The sequence below is a fragment of the Carcharhinus amblyrhynchos genome, chromosome 27 (genome assembly GCF_965287045.1).
Source record: "Carcharhinus amblyrhynchos chromosome 27, sCarAmb.v2.hapA, whole genome shotgun sequence".
NCBI classification, from domain to species: Eukaryota; Metazoa; Chordata; class Chondrichthyes; order Carcharhiniformes; family Carcharhinidae; genus Carcharhinus; species Carcharhinus amblyrhynchos.
The window spans coordinates 10,225,311-10,245,125 of NC_137350.1; the positions used below are offsets into that span (position 1 = coordinate 10,225,311).

Below are 19,815 nucleotides of genomic sequence, written 5' to 3' on the forward strand. Positions count from 1 at the left end.
CGTGGGTTTCTTCCCACAGTCCAAAGATGTGCAGGTTAGGTTGATTGGCCATGTTAAAAATTGCCCCTTAGTGTTCTGAGATGCGTAGGTTAGAGGGATTAGTGGGTAAATATGTATGGATATGGGGGTAGGGCCTGGGTGGGATTGTGGTCAGTGCAGACTCGATGGGCCGAATGGCCTCCTTCTGCACTGTAGTGTTTCTATGATTCTATGAGCATGTCACGGTTTTGAATTTCTCTCACACTCTCACATCCTGATAACTTGCCACCAGTGGCAACTGGCAAATCAAAGTCACTCGTGATGAAAGCTTAGGTTTTCACTAGATCCAGTCAATGCTGTGGGAAGGAACACAGACACCTGGGCTGGAATTTTATCACCATTCAGTCCAGCGGGATTTTCCCATCCTGCTGCATTGAATGGAGATTTAACTGCCTGCCAATGACCAGTATTGGGCATTCTCTGATATCCAATCAGGCCATGTTCTGACAAAGGTCACAGATGAAGTGGCTGGCACTGGCGGACATGGCACAGAACGGAGGGGGCGATGCCAGTTTACTCAACCGTGACACAGATAGGGGAGGCAGAATGGGTGGGCAAGTGGCACGTGGAAAGGGTGACACAGTGGTTAGTTAGTGCTGCCTCACTCTTCTAAACTCCAGTGAATATAATCCTAACCGACTTAGTCTCTCCTCATATGACAGACCTGGCATCCCAGGAATCAGCCTTGGCTGTACACCCTCTATAACAAGGACATCCTTCCTCGGATAAGGACACCAAAACTGCACACAATACTCCAGGTGTGGCCTGACCAATGCCCTATACAATTACAGTAAAACATCTCTATCCCTATACTCAAATCCTCTCACTGCAGGCAAAATCAGTAAATAAACCAATAATTTCCTATAGACCACGGCCCTCCATATTGACGGGGTAGCTCGCGTTATTGATTGGATACAGAGGCCTGGGAATTAACAGGGACGGGTTATGCAGTTGACAGCGGACAGATGAGAAACGTTGGCTTTCCCACATGCTGCAGAGTTTTCTCTCGGTAGGCGAGAGGGGCTGGTTTCCTTAGCTAAACGTTCAGAGACGAGCTTTGGAGTAGGCTACAGAACAGGTGGGTCAGAGTTAGGCATGGTATCTGATCCCTGACCCAGAGGGGGATCTTCCTGTATGAGGGGTCTGTGATTAGATGTGAGGGGGTGATGATGGTGGGGGATGGGGGGGGGGGCAGGGTGGCATTACAGGAAGCATTCCTGCTGCTTCTGGCCCACAAACAGTGCTATAAAGTCAGTTAACTTCTCCCTCCCAGTGAATAAGAGACCATCAGCCTCATTAACATATTTGGATTCCTGGAACCTGGTTGGTTGCCTACCTCTTTTCACATCTCCTTAAGAATCATAGAACCCGACAGTGCAGAAAGAGACCCTTCAGCCCATCGAGTCTGCACCGACCACAATCCCACCCAGGCCCTACCCCCATATCCCTACACATTTTACCCGCTAATCCCTCTATCCTAAGCATCCCAGGACAGTAAGGGGCAATTTTAGCATGGCCAATCAACCTAACCCACACACCTTTGGATCATCAAATCCCTAAAGTACAGGAGGCCACCATTCGGCCCATCTGCACCAACCACAATCCCACCCAGGCCCTATCACCATAACCCCACGCATTTACCCTAGCTAGTCCTCCTGAGGCTAAGGGCCAATTTAGTGTGGCCAATCCATCTAACCTGCAAATCTTTGGACTGTTTGACGAAACCGGAGCACCCGGAGGAAGCCCATGCAGGCATGGGGAGAATGCGCAAACTCCGCACAGACAGTGACCCAAGCTGGGAATCGAACCCGGGTCCCTGGCACTGTGAGGCAGCAGTGCTAGCTACAGTGCCGCTGTGCCGACACCATCCCACACCCCCCCACACAGTATGGCAGGCTGGGGATGGGTTGAAGATGTTTAAAAACTCATGTCATTCCAGACCCTAAACTATCCATTCTTGCATGTTAAAATTGAACTTCCTTTGGGCTTGACCCGATTCCGGTTTCAATTCAAATCATCCACCTCTACACACCCGCTTGCCTCCCTCTTGAGGTCATCATGCTCTATCCAGCCTTCTCCAGTCAGTAAACTAAGCCAATCGAGTTAATCATTTTCAAATGGTCATAGATTAGAGGCTGGGATTGTGTGGGCTGGAATCCCAGTCAACAAATGTCTGAGTAGCTTTTGCATGATTCTGCAATTAAAACTACTGTCACACTTTCAGCTCCAGGAACTCCCGGAACAACGGCACCAGCCTCTGCCCAGCCCACAAGCGCAGATTCTTGCAGAGAAAGCAGCGACGGACACTTTAAGTTCCTCCCCAGCTCAGGAAGTGGCGGCGAAGCCTGACATAATGTCAGAGGCATCAATCGCCAGCCCTGAGGGCAGCAGAGAGGCAGCTACTGGGGAGACACCCAAGGAAGTTAAAGGGATATTGAAAACACAAAGAGTCAGCAAGGAGTGGGATAGCAGCGCAGAGGGTGACATCCTGCAGGAACAACCTGGGAAATATGAAGCAAACGGCACAGCTGATACACTGCCAGAGAGCAACTCCATTCCAAATGCCCTGTGTGAAGAGTACAGAGAGCAACCCAACACAGACAAGGAGGGCGTAATCCCAGAGCTGGAGGGAAGTGAAGAGGAAGTGAGAGTAATCGGCAAAGATGTTTTAGAGACACAAGACTCAAGTGGAGATGACCAGAGAGAAACGACAGGTAAACGCGGTGTTTATGCTTTACAGTTTATCTCTTTGCCAGTCTATTATTGGTTATTGTATATCGCGTCATTTATCCTGGATAGAAGTTGCAGTGCTTCAGTTGTGCTGTTATCCTGAATTCAAGCGAGTTTTTTAAAATTCCGTCTCAGGGTGCAGGCGTCACTATTGCCCTTAGAGGTGCCCACAATACCCAGCAAATATTGCCCATTCTTGAGCAGGTGGTGAGCAGCCTTTGTGAATCCCTGCCGTCCATGTGCAAAAAGTGTTCCCAAAATACTGTTGTGGGAGGAGGTCCGGAATCTTGTCAATGAAGGAGGAGTGTGAGCCCAGATAGGGTGTGACTTCAAAGGAGCTTGGAGGTGGGGGGGCGGTTTCAAGATGCACCAGTGGTGGTGTACTGGTAATGTCATCGGATTAGTAACCGAGCACCCCTGGGACATGGGTTCAAATCTCACCTTGGAGGATTTTAAATCCAATTTAAAAATCTGGAATATAAAGCTAATCTTAGGAAGTATGACCATGAAACTATCATTGATCCTCATTTAAAAAAAAGTGTTTGATAAGTTACTGCGCAATGAATATGATAAGGACCCAGCGTGTTGGGATAGTATATTGGTATGGATAGAGGATTGGCTCACTGAGAGAGTAGGGATTAGAAGGGTATTATCAGGATGGCAATCTCTAACTAGTGGAGTGCCACAGGGATCAGTACTCGCACAGTTATTTACAATGACTCAGACTAGGGAGGTGAATGTACTGTTGCTAAGTTTGCAGATGACATAAAAACAGACAGCAAGGCAAATAGAGAGGATGACACAAAGGGGGGAGTTTTCCTGTCCCGCCTGCCACAGGAATCATAGTGGATGAGACATGGACCATACAAAGGTCCATTGACCTCAGGCGGGATTTTCCGGGTTTTGGGGTGAGTGTGAAGGGAAAATCCCGTCCAAAGAATCTACAGAGGAATGTAGATAAGTGAGTGGGCAAAAACTTGGCAGATGGAACATAAGAACATAAGAAATAGGAGCAGGAGTAGGCCATCTAGCCCTTCGAGCCTGCCCCGCCATTCAATAAGATCATGGCTGATCTGTCGTGGCTCAGTTCCACTTTCCCGCCCTCTCCCCATAACCCTTAATCCCCTCTCTTATCAAGAACCCATCAACCCGCTTCTTAAAAATATTTAGCGAGGCAGCCTCCACCACTTCAACGGGCAGAGAATTCCAGAGATTCACCACCCTGTGAGTGAAGAAGTTCCTCCTCAACTCCGTTCTAAACCGCCTCCCCTTTATCTTGAGGCTGTGCCCCCTAGTCCTACTGTCTTTTTTGAGCGGGAAGAGTCTCTCCACCTCTATCCTATCCATCCCATTCATCATCTTATACGTCTCAATGAGATCTCCCCTCATTCTTCTAAACTCTAACGAGTACAAGCCTAGTTTATTCAGCCTCTCCTCATAGCTCAACCCCCTCAACTCTGGTATCAGCCTAGTAAACCTCCTCTGCACTCCCTCCAAGGCCAAAATATCCTTGCGCAGGTGCGGCGCCCAAAACTGCACACAGTACTCCAGCTGCGGCCTCACCAATGCCCTATACAGCTGCAGCAAGACCTCCCTACTTTTATATTCAATCCCCTTCGCTATGAAGGCCAGCATCCCATTCGCCTTCCTGACCACCTGCTGCACCTGCAAGCTGGATTTTTGCGACTCATGCACAAGGACCCTGAGGTCCCTCTGCACCGTCGCCTGCTGCAGTTTTTCGCCGCGTAAGTAATAGTCCTTCCTACCATTCTTCCTACCAAAGTGGACCACCTCACACTTGCCAACATTAAATTCCATTTGCCATTTCCTGGCCCATTCGCCCAGCCTATCTAGATCCTTCTGCAGACTCTCCACACCCTCCGCATTATTTGCCTTTCCCCCAATCTTGGTGTCATCAGCAAATTTCGACACCCTACACTCGGTTCCCTCCTCCAGATCATCTATATAAATGGTAAATAGCTGATAATGTCGGAATAATGTTGGAAAATGTGAAGTTATTCATTTTGGTAGGAAGAAAAGGAGCTGAATATGATTTAAATGGAGAAAGAGACTGCAGAAATCCACAGCACGGAGGGATTTGGGAGTCCTCGTGCATTAATCACAAAAAGCTAGCATGCAAGTTCAGTAGGCAGCTGCAAATATAAATGTTAGCCTTTATTTCAAAGCAAATGGAATATAAAAATTGGGATGTGTTACTAAACCTATGCAAGGCACTAGTTAGACCACACCTGGAATACTGTGAAAAGTTTCCTCCCCTAATCCAAGGAAAGATATATTGGCATTGGAGGCAGTCCACAGAAGGCCCAACCCCTAGGTTGATCTCGGGTACGGAGGGATTTTCTTATGAGGAGAGATTGAGTAGGTTGGGTCTGTACTCATTGAAGTTTGGAAGAATGAGAGGTGACCTTATTGAGACACATCAGATCTTCGGGGGCTTGACAGGGTCAATGCTGAGAGGTTGTTTCCCCATGTGGGAGAGCCTAGAACCAAACAGCATAATCCCAGAACAAGGTGCCATCCTTTTAAGACAGATATGAGGAGGAATTTCTTCCGAAGGTAGTAAATCTGTGGAATTCTTACCTCAAAGGGCTGCAGAGGCTGGATCATTAAGGCTGAAGTAGACAGATTTCTAATCAGTAAGAGAATCAAGGATTGCGCAGGTAAAGCAGGAAATTGGAGTTGATTGTATCAGACCAGTCATGATCTCACTGAATGGCAGAACAAATTCGATGGGCCAAATGGCCTGCTTCTGCTTCTACTTCTCTTGGTTTTATGGTCTTGCCAGTGACAACCGCATCCTGCAAATGAGTTTAAAAAAAACCTTGTCCTTGAAGCTGATCAGGCTGTGGATTTGAGATAGAAAACATTGAAATATAGAAGATAGGAGCAGGAGAGGCCATTTGGCCCTTTGAGCCTGCTCTGCCATTCATTACGCTCATGGCTGATAATCCAACTCAATGCCCTAATCCTGCTTTTTCTCCATAACCTTTGATCCCAATCACCCCAAGTACTATATCCAGCAGCCTCTTCAATGTTTTTAGCACACATTCAATGTATGACTTAGTGTCCTGAGACTTGTATAGTTGGCTTAACATTCACACTGAAGTTGACTGCCTAAATGCAGTCTCTCCCCATTAGCTATTGTCCGTAGTGGGAACAGGCCTAGGTTCCGGGAAGCAAGGTCCTCAGAAGGGAACTTTAATGAGAAAAAAATTGGAACCCAATTCCAGAATCTGAATGCAGAATTGGGAGAACATGATCCAGCAGTTAGCAGTGAACGCAGTGGTATATAACTAACTTAGATATTCAGTCACTTCCGTCTACAACAGCCACCACATTCCCTGCAGCCTGAACACTGACAGCAGGTAGTGGGTGATTAGTTATTCACTTCCTTGTTTGCTGTTTGGAAGTGGGTCTCAGTGAAACGTAAAGGGTGACGTAAAGGAGTTATTAACAAACTACCCAACTGAATGCACTTCACGACTTTGAGGGTTGTGGAGATAATTGGCTGGAAATTTCCCAATCCCTGGCCCGTAACTCTCTGCTCGTTAAAATGAATGGAATGAGTGGTAGAAAGGGAAAACCCCACTCATTAGTTAATGAGGCCATGCAGGAGCATGCAGGAGCATGCAGGAGCATGCTAAGGAGCAGCAAAGTAAACACTAGAATGTGGGAAATGGAAATAGGCAACACTCATAATCCATCAATGTCGCAACACTCGACAAAGGTGGCACCGTGGTTAGCGCTGCTGCCTCACAGTGCCAGGGACCCGGGTTCTATTCCAGCATCGGGTCACCATCTCTGCAGAATCTGCACGTTCTCCCCATGCCAGTGTGGGTTGTCTTGCAAGTGGACCTGACCCTCCCTCATCAACCTGCCTCCCCTCCCCAGTGGCCAGTGCCCAGGGAGCCAGACCTGGACAATGAGAGCGGTAACAGCACACTCACAGCTCAGCCAATTCCAGTCTGCAAACCCAGAGCCCACGGCCAAATATTTTACAGCAGCAATCACTAAATCAACGTTAGGATCAGGAACCAGGTGCTCTGGCTTCCTCCCACACTCCAAAAATGTTCAGGCTAGGTGGATTGGCCATACTAAATTGCCCCTGAGTCTCCCAAGATGTGTCGGTTAGTGGGGTAAATGTGTGGGGTTACGGAGATAGGGCTGGGTCAGGCCTGGTTGTGTCAGAGAGTCGGTGCAGACTCAATGGGCCAAATGGCGTCCTTCTGCATTGCAGGGATTCCAAGAAACAAGGCAACAGCAATGCATGGAAATAGTAGAATATAGATCATTAAATGTATAACCTGGTGTAACCCCTGAGAAACAAGGGGAGGGTTAGTGAGGAAGTCAAGCTTTCTGGGTGTGGAATGAAGTATCTTTCAGGCGACATTGGAGAATGTTCCCTACTCTCAAAATTATTTAAGCCAAGTTTATTTAATGCCATAAAAGGAATGAAACAGTTAATTCTGGAATAGCAGTTGAACTGAAATTGGGAGTGTAAGACAAAGGGTCACAGCAGTAAAAGAGGAATTTAAGACTGGTGTCAAATCTTCACATGGAAAATAATTAACACGTCAAATGAGCTCGAGGCACTGGAGGTGAAAACACCTGACATCATCTAAAAATCACAAGTAGATGCAGCAAGACATTAAGGTCATTCCTGATGGATGAGTTAACTGGGCCAAAGTGACCGTCCTCATCCGTAATTATCCTGTGAACTCGTGAGCAGAGGAATGGAAGCTCGGGTCCCTGATCCTAACGTTGATTTAGTGATTGCTGCTGTAAAATATTTGGCCGTGGGCTCTGGGTTTGCAGACTGGAATTGGCTGAGCTGTGAGTGTGCTGTTACCGCTCTCACTGTCCAGGTCTGGCTCCCTGGGCACTGGCCACTGGGGAGGGGAGGCAGGTTGATGAGAGAGGGTCAGGTCCACTTGCAAGACAATCTTTGGAGTTCAATGTGACTGTGATGGTAAGAGGCGCACTTTCAATATATTCAGTGGGCACTGTTAGAGCCAGTGTAAATGCTGAAGCTTCCTCTGTTACGATGTTGCTTTAAACAACTTTCTGTTCCATTAATACAGACACCGAAAAATCCGCAGTGCTTTCCCAGGACATTTTCTCAACACCGCCCTCCTCACCGCCGTGGCAACAGGAAGACGACGGCTCCCCTCCACAATGCCGGGAGGCCGATATCTATTCCACTCCACTTGGCCAAGAGCAAGGGAAAAGCTCCTTGAACCCGTTACTTGACGAGAACAATGTGGAGCAGTCCCTGACTCCAATTCATGTGGGAGCCTCTGTTAAGGACAGGTACAGAGATTGAGAACTAATCCCCTCCTACCCACCAGTTACACTCTAATTCCTCCTGCTACCCCAGCCTCCACTTCTCTCACTGCCTCAGATTGTTTTGCCCTGATAGGCTCTGGATGCCCTGTATCCCAATGTCCACCTGACCATGCTTCCTACAGAGTCTGGTGTGCTGTTTGACTGTGGAAGGCAGCACTGCTTAGAATGGAACTTTTCTTATCTGACATTTCTATATGAAGGGTAACTGCGCAGTGATTGTATCAGTTACCCTGGTTTGGGCAAGTGAGCAAGTGTAGTGCCCGCAGTCTGTCAGAGAACAGCCAATACTAAGACCACCATGAAATAATTAGCCTGATCTTTCCTCCAGTATAACCCTGAGTGCCACCCTGGAGCGGCACGGTAGCACAGTGGTTAGCACTGCTGCTTCACAGCTCCAGGGACCTGGGTTCGATTCCCGGCTCGGGTCACTGTCTGTGTGGAGTTTGCACATTCTCCTCGTGTCTGCTTGGGTTTCCTCCGGGTGCTCCAGTTTTCTCCCACAGTCCAAAGATGTGCGGGTTAGGTTGATTGGCCATGCTAAAATTGCCCCTTAGTATCCTGGGATGTGTAGGTTAGAGGGATTAGCGGGTAAATATGCAGGGATATGGGGCTAGGGCCTGGGTGGGATTGTGGTCAGTACAGACTGGATGGGCCGAAGGGCCTGTTTTTGTACTGCAGGGCTCTATGGTTCATTCCATCGCACAGAGTGTCTCACAATCCCGTCAAATCGCATGTCATATCGTGAATATTGAAGAATTGTTTCTTCAGTCAGATAACAGACAGAACCAAATTCTGACCATGGCGGAATTTTACGACCTCGCTTGAGTGAGATTTGAAATTCCCACCCGAGATCAATGGACATTTCCGTTGTCCGACCCTCGCCCACTCCAATTCCGTGGCTGGCGGGTGGTAGAATTCCGAAGCATATCTCACTGGCTTACTTCCTGCTAACATCATGCACAATCAGCATGTGCCAGTGAAATCACTTTAAGGTGTAGTTTTCGTTTGAATAGGGAGTGTTTTCTTCATGCAAACTGTTTGCTTTGCATATTAAAGATACTCCGCCTCAGGGGATGAGGGACTTTCCTGTGTGTTCCGCGGCAATGATGTGGAGATGTCGGCATTGGACTGGTGTAAACACAGTTAGAAATTTCACGCCACCAGGCTAAAGTCCAACAGGTTTATTTGGTAGCAAAAGCCACTAGCTTACAGAGCTCTGGCTGCTCGTTACCTGACGAAGGGGCCAGCGCTCCGAAAGCTAGTGGCTTTTGCTACCAAATAAACCTGTTGGACTTTAACCCGGTGTTGTGAGATTTCTTACTGTGTTCCACAGCAAGCCATTGAGTGATGTGTATAATTGTGTGAATCAAACCACCCATTCCAGTCTCACCTGATATTGTCTCTGTCCCCGCCCCTCTGTTACCAGCACTCTCATCCAGGCCTCTGCTATCTCGGCAGTTGACCATTCCAATGCACATCTGGCTGCCCTCCACTTTCTGCACCTCACCATCTTGAGGCCAGCCAACACTCTGCTGTCCATGTCCTCATGTCCCTCCCTGGCCTCCCCCTCCCTTTCTCTGTGACCTCCTCAAACTGCACAATTGTCCAAGATATCTGCATTCTGCTAATTCCAGCCTCTTCAGCCTTCCTAGTTTTAATCATACCACTAAGATGGGTATAGAGGGATATGGGCCAAATGCGGGCAAATGGGACTAGCTTAGTGGTTTAAAAAAAAGGACGGCATGAACAAGTTGGGCCAAAAGGTAGGGGATGGGGATATGGCTAAGGTCTTGAATAACTTTTTTGTTTCTGTCTTCACGGAGGAGGACGTGAATAATTTGCCGGGTGTTAGCGATGGAAAGGTGGTAGGACTGGAGGGTCTTAATGACATTACTGTTACTAGAGAGGTGGTGCGCGACAGACTGGAGGGGCTGATTGTGGACAAGTCCCCAGGACCGGATGGAATGCATCCGAGGGTTCTGAAAGAAATGGCGGAGGTGATAGTGGATGCCTTGGTGGTTATTTTCCAGACGTCGCTGGATTCCGGGGAAGTGCCGGAGGATTGGAAAACGGCTAATGTTACGCCGTTGTTTAAGAAGGGTGCCAGGCAAAAGGCGGGGAATTACAGGCCGGTTAGTTTAACGTCTGTGGTAGGTAAAATGTTAGAATCCGTCATTAAGGAGGAAATTGCGAGGCATCTTGAAGGGAATTGCTTGATAGGGCAGACGCAACACGGTTTCATTAAAGGGAAGTCGTGTCTGACAAATTTACTGGAGTTCTATGAGGATGTGTCTAGGGCGGTGGATAGAGGAGAGCCGGTGGATGTGGTCTTTCTGGATTTTCAGAAGGCGTTTGATAAGGTACCTCACAAGAGGTTACTGCAGAAGGTCAGAGGACATGGAGTTGGGGGTAGGGTGTTAGCGTGGATAGAGGATTGGTTGTCAAATAGGAGGCAGAGAGTGGGGGTCAATGGGTGCTATTCGGATTGGCGGTTGGTGACTAGTGGGGTGCCCCAGGGGTCGGTGCTGGGGCCTCAGCTATTTACCATTTATATAGATGATCTGGAGGAGGGAACCGAGTGTAGGGTGTCGAAATTTGCTGATGACACCAAGATTGGGGGAAAGGCAAATTGTGTGGAGGGTGTGGAGAGTCTGCAGAAGGATCTAGATAGGCTGGGCGAATGGGCCAGGAAATGGCAAATGGAATTTAATGTTGGCAAGTGTGAGGTGGTCCACTTTGGTAGGAAGAATGGTAGGAAGGACTATTACTTACGTGGCGAAAAACTGCAGCAGGCGACGGTGCAGAGGGACCTCGGGGTCCTTGTGCATGAGTCGCAAAAACCCAGCCTGCAGGTGCAGCAGGTGGTCAGGAAGGCGAATGGGATGCTGGCCTTCATAGCGAGGGGGATTGAATATAAAAGTAGGGAGGTCTTGCTGCAGCTGTATAGGGCATTGGTGAGGCCGCAGCTGGAGTACTGTGTGCAGTTTTGGGCGCCGCACCTGCGCAAGGATATTTTGGCCTTGGAGGGAGTGCAGAGGAGGTTTACTAGGCTGATACCGGAGTTGAGGGGGTTGAGCTATGAGGAGAGGCTGAATAAACTAGGCTTGTACTCGTTAGAGTTTAGAAGAATGAGGGGAGATCTCATTGAGACGTATAAGATGATGAATGGGATGGATAGGATAGAGGTGGAAAGACTCTTCCCGCTCAAAAAAGACAGTAGGACTAGGGGGCACAGCCTCAAGATAAAGGGGGGGCGGTTCAGAACGGAGTTGAGGAGGAACTTCTTCACTCAAAGGGTGGTGAATCTCTGGAATTCTCTGCCCGTTGAAGTGGTGGAGGCTGCCTCGCTAAATATTTTTAAGAAGCGGGTTGATGGGTTTTTGATAAGAGAGGGGATTAAGGGTTATGGGGAGAGGGCGGGAAAGTGGAACTGAGCCACGACAGATCAGCCATGATCTTATTGAATGGCGGGGCAGGCTCGAAGGGCCAGATGGCCTACTCCTGCTCCTATTTCTTATGTTCTTATGTTCTTAAAAGGCCTGTTTCCATGCTGTAAACCTCTCTGACTCTTTAAAGTTAAAAGTTTATTTACTAGTCACAAGTACATTATCACTGCAATGAAGTTATTGTGAAATTCCCCTGGTCGCCACATTCTGGCACCAGTTCAGGTCAACAAACCTAAGCAGCACGTCTTTCAGACTGAGGGAGGAAACCCATGCAGACATGGGGAGAATGTGCAAACTCACATAGACAGTAACCCAAGCCGAAATTGAACCTTGGTCCCTGGCGCTGTGAGGCAACGGTGCTAACTACTGTGCTATCATGCCACCCAATGGAAGCCATGCCTTTGGCAGCTCTAGAATTCCTTCCCTTCTCCTCTCCATCTCCCTGCCTCTCCTTCCTTCCTTTTTTCGAAAGGCTCTGAAAAAGCTTAGACCAAGTTTTTGGCTGTTTCCCCCAGTGTTTCCTCTGTGTCAGAATCTTGCTTTATTATGCTCTTGTGAAGCACACATAGGAGAGTTTGATTGCAGTCTTGTTCAGTAAGTCGTTGCTGTATCTCACTAAGTGTACTCCACGCCAGGTTGCAAAGGCTGAAGGGTGGTGAGGAACAGTGGAAGAATAAAATGAACAAGCGGCAGAGTGATGTCCGTGTCCCGTTGACTGAACGCTGCAACCAGCTCCAACGGGCCGAAGATGCCTGGAAGAAAAAGGTAACAGAGACTCGACGGGTCAAGGTTGAGATGGTGAGAGTTCAGAGCTGTTGATACTGGGCGTGTACCGTGCAGCCAGTTTTGGACAATTCATGTTAAAATAAAATAGATTGTTGTATCGTTGGAAGGCAGCACATTGGCACAGTGATTAGTGCTGTTGCCTCACAGCGCCAGGGAACCAGGTTCAATTCCGGTCTCGGGTCACTGTCTGTACGGAGTTTGCACATTCTCCCCATGTCTGCGTGGGTTTCCTCCAGGTGCTCCAGTTTCCTCCCACAATCCAAAGATGTGTGTGTCAGGTGGATTGGCTAAATTAATGTCAAGGGGATTAGCAGATTAAATGGGCATTAAGGGAATAGGGCCTGGGTGTGATTGTGGTCAGTACAGTCTCGATGGGATGAATTTCCTCCTTCTGTACTGCAGGGATTCTATTCTATATATCTGAGTCACTGGTCAGTCATTAGTCAGTGAAAAGTTCCAGGAAGTGATTTAGAAATAGCAGGAGAATGGAATGGGAATCTGTATAATTAAACTGGTGTTAAAAGGAGCTGCGCAAGATGTTACGTACCGACCTAAATATACCCCAGTACCCAGCTGGTACCCAGCTGCTGATATCACTGGTTGGCATTTAGATCTCTGTGAAGTTTACTTGACCAGCAGTTACAGGAGTGCAAGTTGTCTGTTTCTGATTCCTTCTCCCTTATTTTATGGCACTTTACCTCTTCTTCGTTTTAAAAATAGAGCTTTCAGCTTATGCCCGCGTCCAGGAAATGGTGAAGCAGATTCTGGAATTAAGCCATTCATTTTCCGATGTGTAGTAATAACCGGGAACCAGAGCCTGCAACATTCAGGGAATGCTGGAGAGTGCTGATTTAGCCTGTGACAGCCACATTAATACACTGAACTCAGGTCCACTGATAGCTCAGCTTTCTAAAGCAGTGAGTCACTGATCTGTAAAGCCCAAAGACAGCCCTCTGAGTTAGCTGATTGATGTCAATGGGTAGCAGTAATGCATTTTAGCTCCCACAGAGGTGGCACAGTGGTTAGCACTGCCGCCTCACAGACCCAGGGGCCCGAGTTTGATTCCGGCCTTGGGTCACTGTCTGGGTGGAGTTTGTCCCCGTTTCTGCGTGGGTTTCCTCCGGGTGCTCCAGTTTCCTCCAACGGTCCAAAGATGTGCGGGTTAGGTGGATCGGCCGTGCTAAATTCCCTCTTAGTGTCCCAAGATGAGCAGGTTAGGGGGATTGGTGGGATAAATGCATGGGGTTGTTGGGGGGGTGGGGGTGTGTAGGAGGGGGGTCTGGTTCGGCTGCTCTGTCATAGAGTTGTTGCAGACTGGCTGGGTTGAATCATCTACTGGGATTTCATGATTTCCTTCGACTTGGAAAGGAAAAATTGATGAGTGGCGCAGTGGCACAACGGTTAGCGCTGCTGCCTCACAGCACCAGAGACCTGGGTTCGATTCCCGACTTGGGTCGCTGTGTGGAATTTGCACATTCTAGGCTTGGACTTCCTCCGGGTGCTCTGATCTCCTCTCACACTCTAAGGATGTGCGGGTTCGGTGGATTGGCCTTGCCCAGTTGCTCCTTAGTGTCAGGGGGATGAACCAGGATAAGTGCATGGGATTGTGGGGACGGGGCCTGGTTGGGATTGTGGTCAGTGCAGGCTCGATGGGCCAAATGGCCTCCTTCTGCACTGTAGGGATTCTATGATCTTGATTCTGTGACAATACCATAGTGCCACCTCCTTCACAGGCCTCAGAGAGGGTTTCCAGTCCATTGGCTCTTCCAATGATTTCCAAGTTTCAGTTGTGTAAAGAGGGCAGGAATCCCTAACCACTCCTTGCTTTGAAGTCGGAATGTTGCAATCCTCTCGGAGTTTTTTTCTACTCTTACGACGTCAGCGAACGCGGTTCTGATCCCCGGGTTCCCTCTGCAGGAGGCTGTTATTGCTGATTAGAAAATTGATGTGCCAGGTGGGGAATGTGGCTGAAGTCCATGCCAAGGAAGAATTTATTTCCTACTCCATCATTTCCATTGCATGCTTTTCCCCTACTTCACACCACCCCCTCTCCCATCGCTGCTCCCTTTTCATTTAGCAGGGTGGGTTGCTGACTCGTTGCATGTGTTCACCCTCTCCTTTGATAACCTTTTTTTTTCCTCCTTTCTGTACATCTCTACCTCTTTGTCCTTTATCCTGACTGTAGGAAGAAGATGGGAGCCTGAGTGATGCAGAGCAGTCACAGTACTGGGTAAGGGAACCAGTCTGCAGGGAGGAAGAGAATATGATGAAAGTCAGGAACAAATTGTATCGCACGGTTGAGTGAAATGCATTTAATTTGGTCAAAGCCATTGCAATCCCACCTTACATCCCATAGACAGAACAACCTCCCGGCCTGCCTCCCTCATTAAGAGGGAAGGAGCCAGGAGGGATCGCGCTGACTAATCTTTTGTTTGCAATCTATTAAACCCTCACTGATATACTTCTGTGTTATTCTTTCTACTTCCCAGTAGTTTTGGGCAGCGCGGTGGAACCGCGGTTAGCACTGCCGATTCACCGCACCAGGGACTGGGTTCGATTCTGGCCTTGAGTCACTCTGTATGTGGAGTTGGCACGTAATCCCCATGTCTGCCTGGGTTTCCTCCAGGATGCTCGGGTTTCCTCCCACAGCCTGAAGATGTGCAATTAAGGTTGATTGGTCAGGCTAAATTGTCCCTTAGTGTCATGGGGATTAGCTAGGGTAAGAATGTGGGTTATGGGGATGGGGTCTCGGTGGGATTGTTGTTGGTGCAGACTCGATGGGCTGAATGGCCTCTTCTTTCCCTGTACGGATTCTACGAAGCTGACCAGTTTTCTCACTGTTGCCACAACAGACGTGTGAACAAACTGGAACCAGATGGGAAAATGAAGCTTGTGGACACACACAAACAGACACACACCTCACCTCACAGTCACACTTTGTAACAAAATCCTAACTAGAAATCAAAAATTTGGGTACCATTTGTAAAATAAAAGTCATTATCACTCTGACCTGTTCCTTATAAACCTTCAGATCTCAGGCAACAGTGCACACACCTCCCTCCCCCGTAATGTTTCTTCAACATAATTGCGATGTTTTTAAGAGCTGCCTGCTTGTCATGTGCAACTCGCAGACAACGAACTAAAAAAAAATACAGTGTCTGAGACTCCCAGTAACTCAGTTTAAACCTTGCTTTAAAATCTACCACCAGCAATAGGGAGTGGGGGGGTAGACTGGTTCTGCAACTTGCAGTCCCTGCTGCTCTGTAATCCCATCTCCCAACTGGTCCGATCAATTGTGACAACCTGCAGTTCCCATGGAGAACACAACTGCCTGTCTACTTGTGGAAGACTAACAAACTGAAACTCTGACTCTCAGTTGAAAGGTTCTAACCGTTGGCATGTCTGTAATCCTCGCTCCTCTCATATCATCGCCCACTCCACGGTCCTGCACATTCTCCACAACTGGTGTGACTGCCCCGTTAGTAAAGGAATGAAATGACTGAACGATGGGTACGTTCCTTTCCTCATGCTTTGCATCATCCCGTCTCTGCTCAGAAACAGCCTTCCCCTCGTCACCATCCCATTGAGGACGTTCTCCTCCTATCCTTGAGTCCTCTCCTCCCAGCCGCAGAGGGATGGGTGCAGTTCGAAAAGAAGGGGGGCACACAGAAATAAAGATAAAGGGGGGATTCCATGTTGATTAAAAGTGGGGTGGGGAGGTGGGTTAATGGATTTGAGATAAGAAGTAGACATTGGGAAATGTTACAGAGGGCTGGAGTGCATTACTTTTGAGTCTTGTGTTATGGCTGCTTCACCGTTCAGACTGCACTCCCATGAGAGGTAACAGCTTCAGGAGAGATGGGGAGAGAACTGGTGATGGGGTTGGCAGGTGGGGGAGTTGGCAGGTGGCAGGGGTGGGCAGGTGGGTGGGTGGCAGGTAGGGGTTTGGCAGGTGGGGGGGTTGGCAAGTGATGGGGGCTGGCAGGTGGGAGGGTGGGCAGGTGGGGGGGTTGGCAGGTGGGAGGGTGGGCAGGTGGGGGGGTGGGCAGGTGGGAGGGTTGGCAGGTGGGGGGGTTGGCAGGTGGGGGGGTTGGCAGGTGGGGGGGTTGGCAGTAGCAGGATGGGCAGGTGGGGGGGGGCGGGCGGGCAAGTGGGAGTGGTAGTTAGGGGGCAACAGAAAGCCAAAGATGAAACATTGCTGCTGCTCCTGCGCTTCACCTCGTTGTTAAACACTGGGATTAAAGTCACCCAATGAACAGGGATGGAGTTTATCCGCAGGGATATGTTGAAATATGGGGTGAGATTCCCTGGCCTCCCAGCCTCGTGTTCCCTGCCACTGGGAGATGGCGTGTTGTTCACTAGCAGCGGGATAATCCCCCGCTCTGCCAGTGGGAATTCCCATTGATGTCACCCCACACTGGCGGGAATCTCACGGAAGGGGCTGCACCACTGGCTGGACCGGAGAATCCCACTGGTGTGAATGGCCGGTGAATTCTGGCCATAACTTCACTGATAGGGTTCCTGTTATATAATTAAAAAGTGTTCCACACATCTGTAATCCAAAAGTTACAGAAGCAGCATGATAGCACAGTGGTTAGCATTGTTGCTTCACAGTTCCAGGAACCTGGGTCTGATTCCCAGTTTGGGTCACTGTCTGTGCAGAGTTTGCACATTCTCCCTGTGTCTGCGTGGGTTTCCTCTGGGTGCTCCAGTTTCCTCCCACAGTCCAAAGATGTGCAGGTTAGGTGGATTGGCCAAGCTAAATTGCTCTTTAGTGTCCCAGGATGCGTAGGTTAGAAGGATTAGCGGGTAAATCCGGGGATAGGGCCTGGGTGGGATTGTTGTCAGTGCAAACTCGATGGGCCGAATGGCCTCTTTCTGCACTGTAGGGTTTCTATGATTCCTATTAACCCTGGCAATCTGAACTTTAGCTTTGCATCTCCAAGTATTCATTGTGAATTTAATCTCTGAGGCAACACAAGAAGCAACAAAGACAATGTCACCACAGTCCCAAATGACCATGCTCTCCCCCTCAAAAGTGGGAACTGATGGCCATTTAATCTAAGGATCACCGCACCTCAGACGAGGGACAAGATAAAGAAGACAGGGCCTTCATGAATAACCTCGGCCGGTACTGGAATCGAACCCATACTATTAGTATCACTAACCAGCCATCCAGCCAACTGAACTAAACTGACCCCGAATGATATTGCTCTATAAATATATTTTTGGACCAGGTTGCTTCTTTATTAGTGGAAGGAATGAAGTTATCTTGTATTTCTGTTGACCTTAAACATCTGTCTCCCTGTCTGTCTTGTCATTATCCTGTTCTAACCTTTCTCCATTCTGTCTCTTCTGATGCCAGGACCCTGTCTATTCCTCTATCTATTCCCCTGTTATTAGACAATGCCAGTACATCATGTATTATGACCAGGTGAGCTCCTTCCCTATCCATGACTCATGCCTGTTAATACTAACTGTGAGACTAAGTGCATGCTCCTGTTGCCCAGAGTGACACCCTCGCACTAACAGTTCATTGAGCTGTGCTTCAAGTCTAAAGATTTGCTCTCTCAGTATTACTGTGCCAATGGGTCAGTCACAAGAATATGATTGATCTGATGCATTTTTTCACAGCTGTCCTCAGTTCTTCTTTATCATTCCTCTCTCTCTCTCTCTCTCTCTCTTCCTGAAGGAAGCTTTTTCTTACAAGCTCAGAGAAGCGACGTTAAATCAGAGTGGCCCTGAGTGTCTTTGGAGACGAAAGGTGACCAATTAACTCTTTCCTGTGTCTGTGTTGGGTGTATAGGGAACAATAGATACCTGAGAGGAACTGCTAATCCCCCTCCCAACCCCATCTCACCTTTATAACTGTGTCCTCAGGTAGCACCAATCAAAAATGGTGTTATGAGCTCAACTAATTATCTTAGATTAGACCTCATCATGAATGTGCTAAGTTAACTATTTTAAGATGATCAGTCGAGCTTCTAATGTGGCTTGTGTATACTTGCTCAAAGTGACATGCATTTATAATCAGGGATCCATTGTCTGCACACTAAAGAAACCTGCTCAAGCCTTCTGCCTTTTGATTGCCAGGAGCTTGAAGACTCTTTCATCCCCCTCTCCCTTTGCTTCTTCCAATGCAATAGTCAGAGTTGATTTGCCAACCAGTCAGCCAATCAGCCCCCTTGTTCTCCTGCTGTCTAAATTGTTGTGATTGGTTGAAATTTGGCATTCTGGCATTTGTCCTGATGAGTGTGAGATGAAAAGCTTCAACATCACATCTCCCTTTTCAGCAATATTTGAGTTCTGTGTTACCAGGCAACTCTTAAAATTAGTGAAAACAAAAAGCTTTTTCTTCACACAAATGGTGGTAAAAATGTTGAATTCTCTCCCTCAAAGGCTGTGGATGTTGGGGACATGTGAAACTTTTCAGAGATTCTTCTTAGATAAGGTCATCAGTGGGGCAAAGGTGACTAAACAGAGCTGAGATAGAATTGAACGGTCGATAAAACTTCCCAAGCTGAACCACCTTCTCCTGTGTGTGTATGAACTTGTCTGGGGGTGTGTGTGGGTACTTGTGTGGAGGTGTGTGCGTGCTTGTGTGTACTTGTGTGTTGTGTGTGCTTGTGTGTGTGTATTTGTGTGTATGCATGTGTTCTTTGTATGTGTGTGTTGTGTGTGCATGTGGTGTCTGCATATTTGTGTGTGTACTTGTGAATTTATGTGCATGTGATGTGTGTGTGTATGTTGTATATGTGTATGTCTGTGTGTGTGCATGTGATCTTTGTGTGTGTATTGTGTGCACATGTGGTGGCTGCATGTTTGTGTGTGTACTTGTGTATTTATGCGTGTGTACTTGTGTGTTGTATGTGCATGTGATGTCTGTGTATGTGTGTGTGTGATGTCTGTGTATGTGTGTCTGTGTGTGTGTGTGTGTGTGTGTGTCTGGATATGAGTGAGATTGCGAAAATTTCGCTTCCAGCATCAACAAACACTTTCTGTTGTGAGAGTGATTGACAGGAACGAGTTTGGATGCGTATGGCCAGGGGGGCAGAACACCAAAACAATGAGATCACAGCAAGTCTGGGTAAGCTGGCCGCTCCAGCATGCTTGCTAACTCTATTTTGAGTGCAGTAATACCTCTGAGTGGATCCCACTGTAGCCTGTAGGGGTATTTTTTTGAATTGACAGATGTCACGAATCACAGGTCTGGAAGCCTCAGGCTTTCTGTTACACTTTCACGATGTGGAGATGCTGGCGCTGGACTGGGTTAAACGCAGTAAGAAATCTCACAACTCCAGGTTAAAGTCCAACAGGTCTATTTGATAGTAAATACCACAAGCTTTCAGAAAGAATAAATCAAGTCAAATCAAAATCAAAATCCTAGCTACGGTGAAGGGAGTGAATGTTTGATGTGGTGGGGTGCTGCTCAAATGGGAGTGCTTTT

At 48.1% G+C, this 19,815-nt stretch overlaps 1 protein-coding gene across 9 annotated transcripts in view; it reads left to right on the forward strand.

The window, feature by feature from the left end:
- Positions 1–19,815, forward strand: part of svild (supervillin d) — a 174,610-nt gene that overhangs the window by 97,633 nt on the left and 57,162 nt on the right. For 7 of the 9 annotated variants that reach the window (XM_080213812.1, XM_080213807.1, XM_080213808.1 and 4 more), the window contains 6 exons: positions 2,264–2,753; positions 7,872–8,100; positions 12,218–12,347; positions 14,554–14,598; positions 17,734–17,802; positions 18,061–18,132. In XM_080213812.1, the coding sequence (XP_080069938.1) occupies positions 2,264–2,753; positions 7,872–8,100; positions 12,218–12,347; positions 14,554–14,598; positions 17,734–17,802; positions 18,061–18,132 (1,035 nt within the window). The remainder of the gene's footprint in view (positions 1–2,263; positions 2,754–7,871; positions 8,101–12,217; positions 12,348–14,553; positions 14,599–17,733; positions 17,803–18,060; positions 18,133–19,815) is intronic. The other 2 variants (XM_080213809.1, XM_080213811.1) reach the window with 2 other exon arrangements.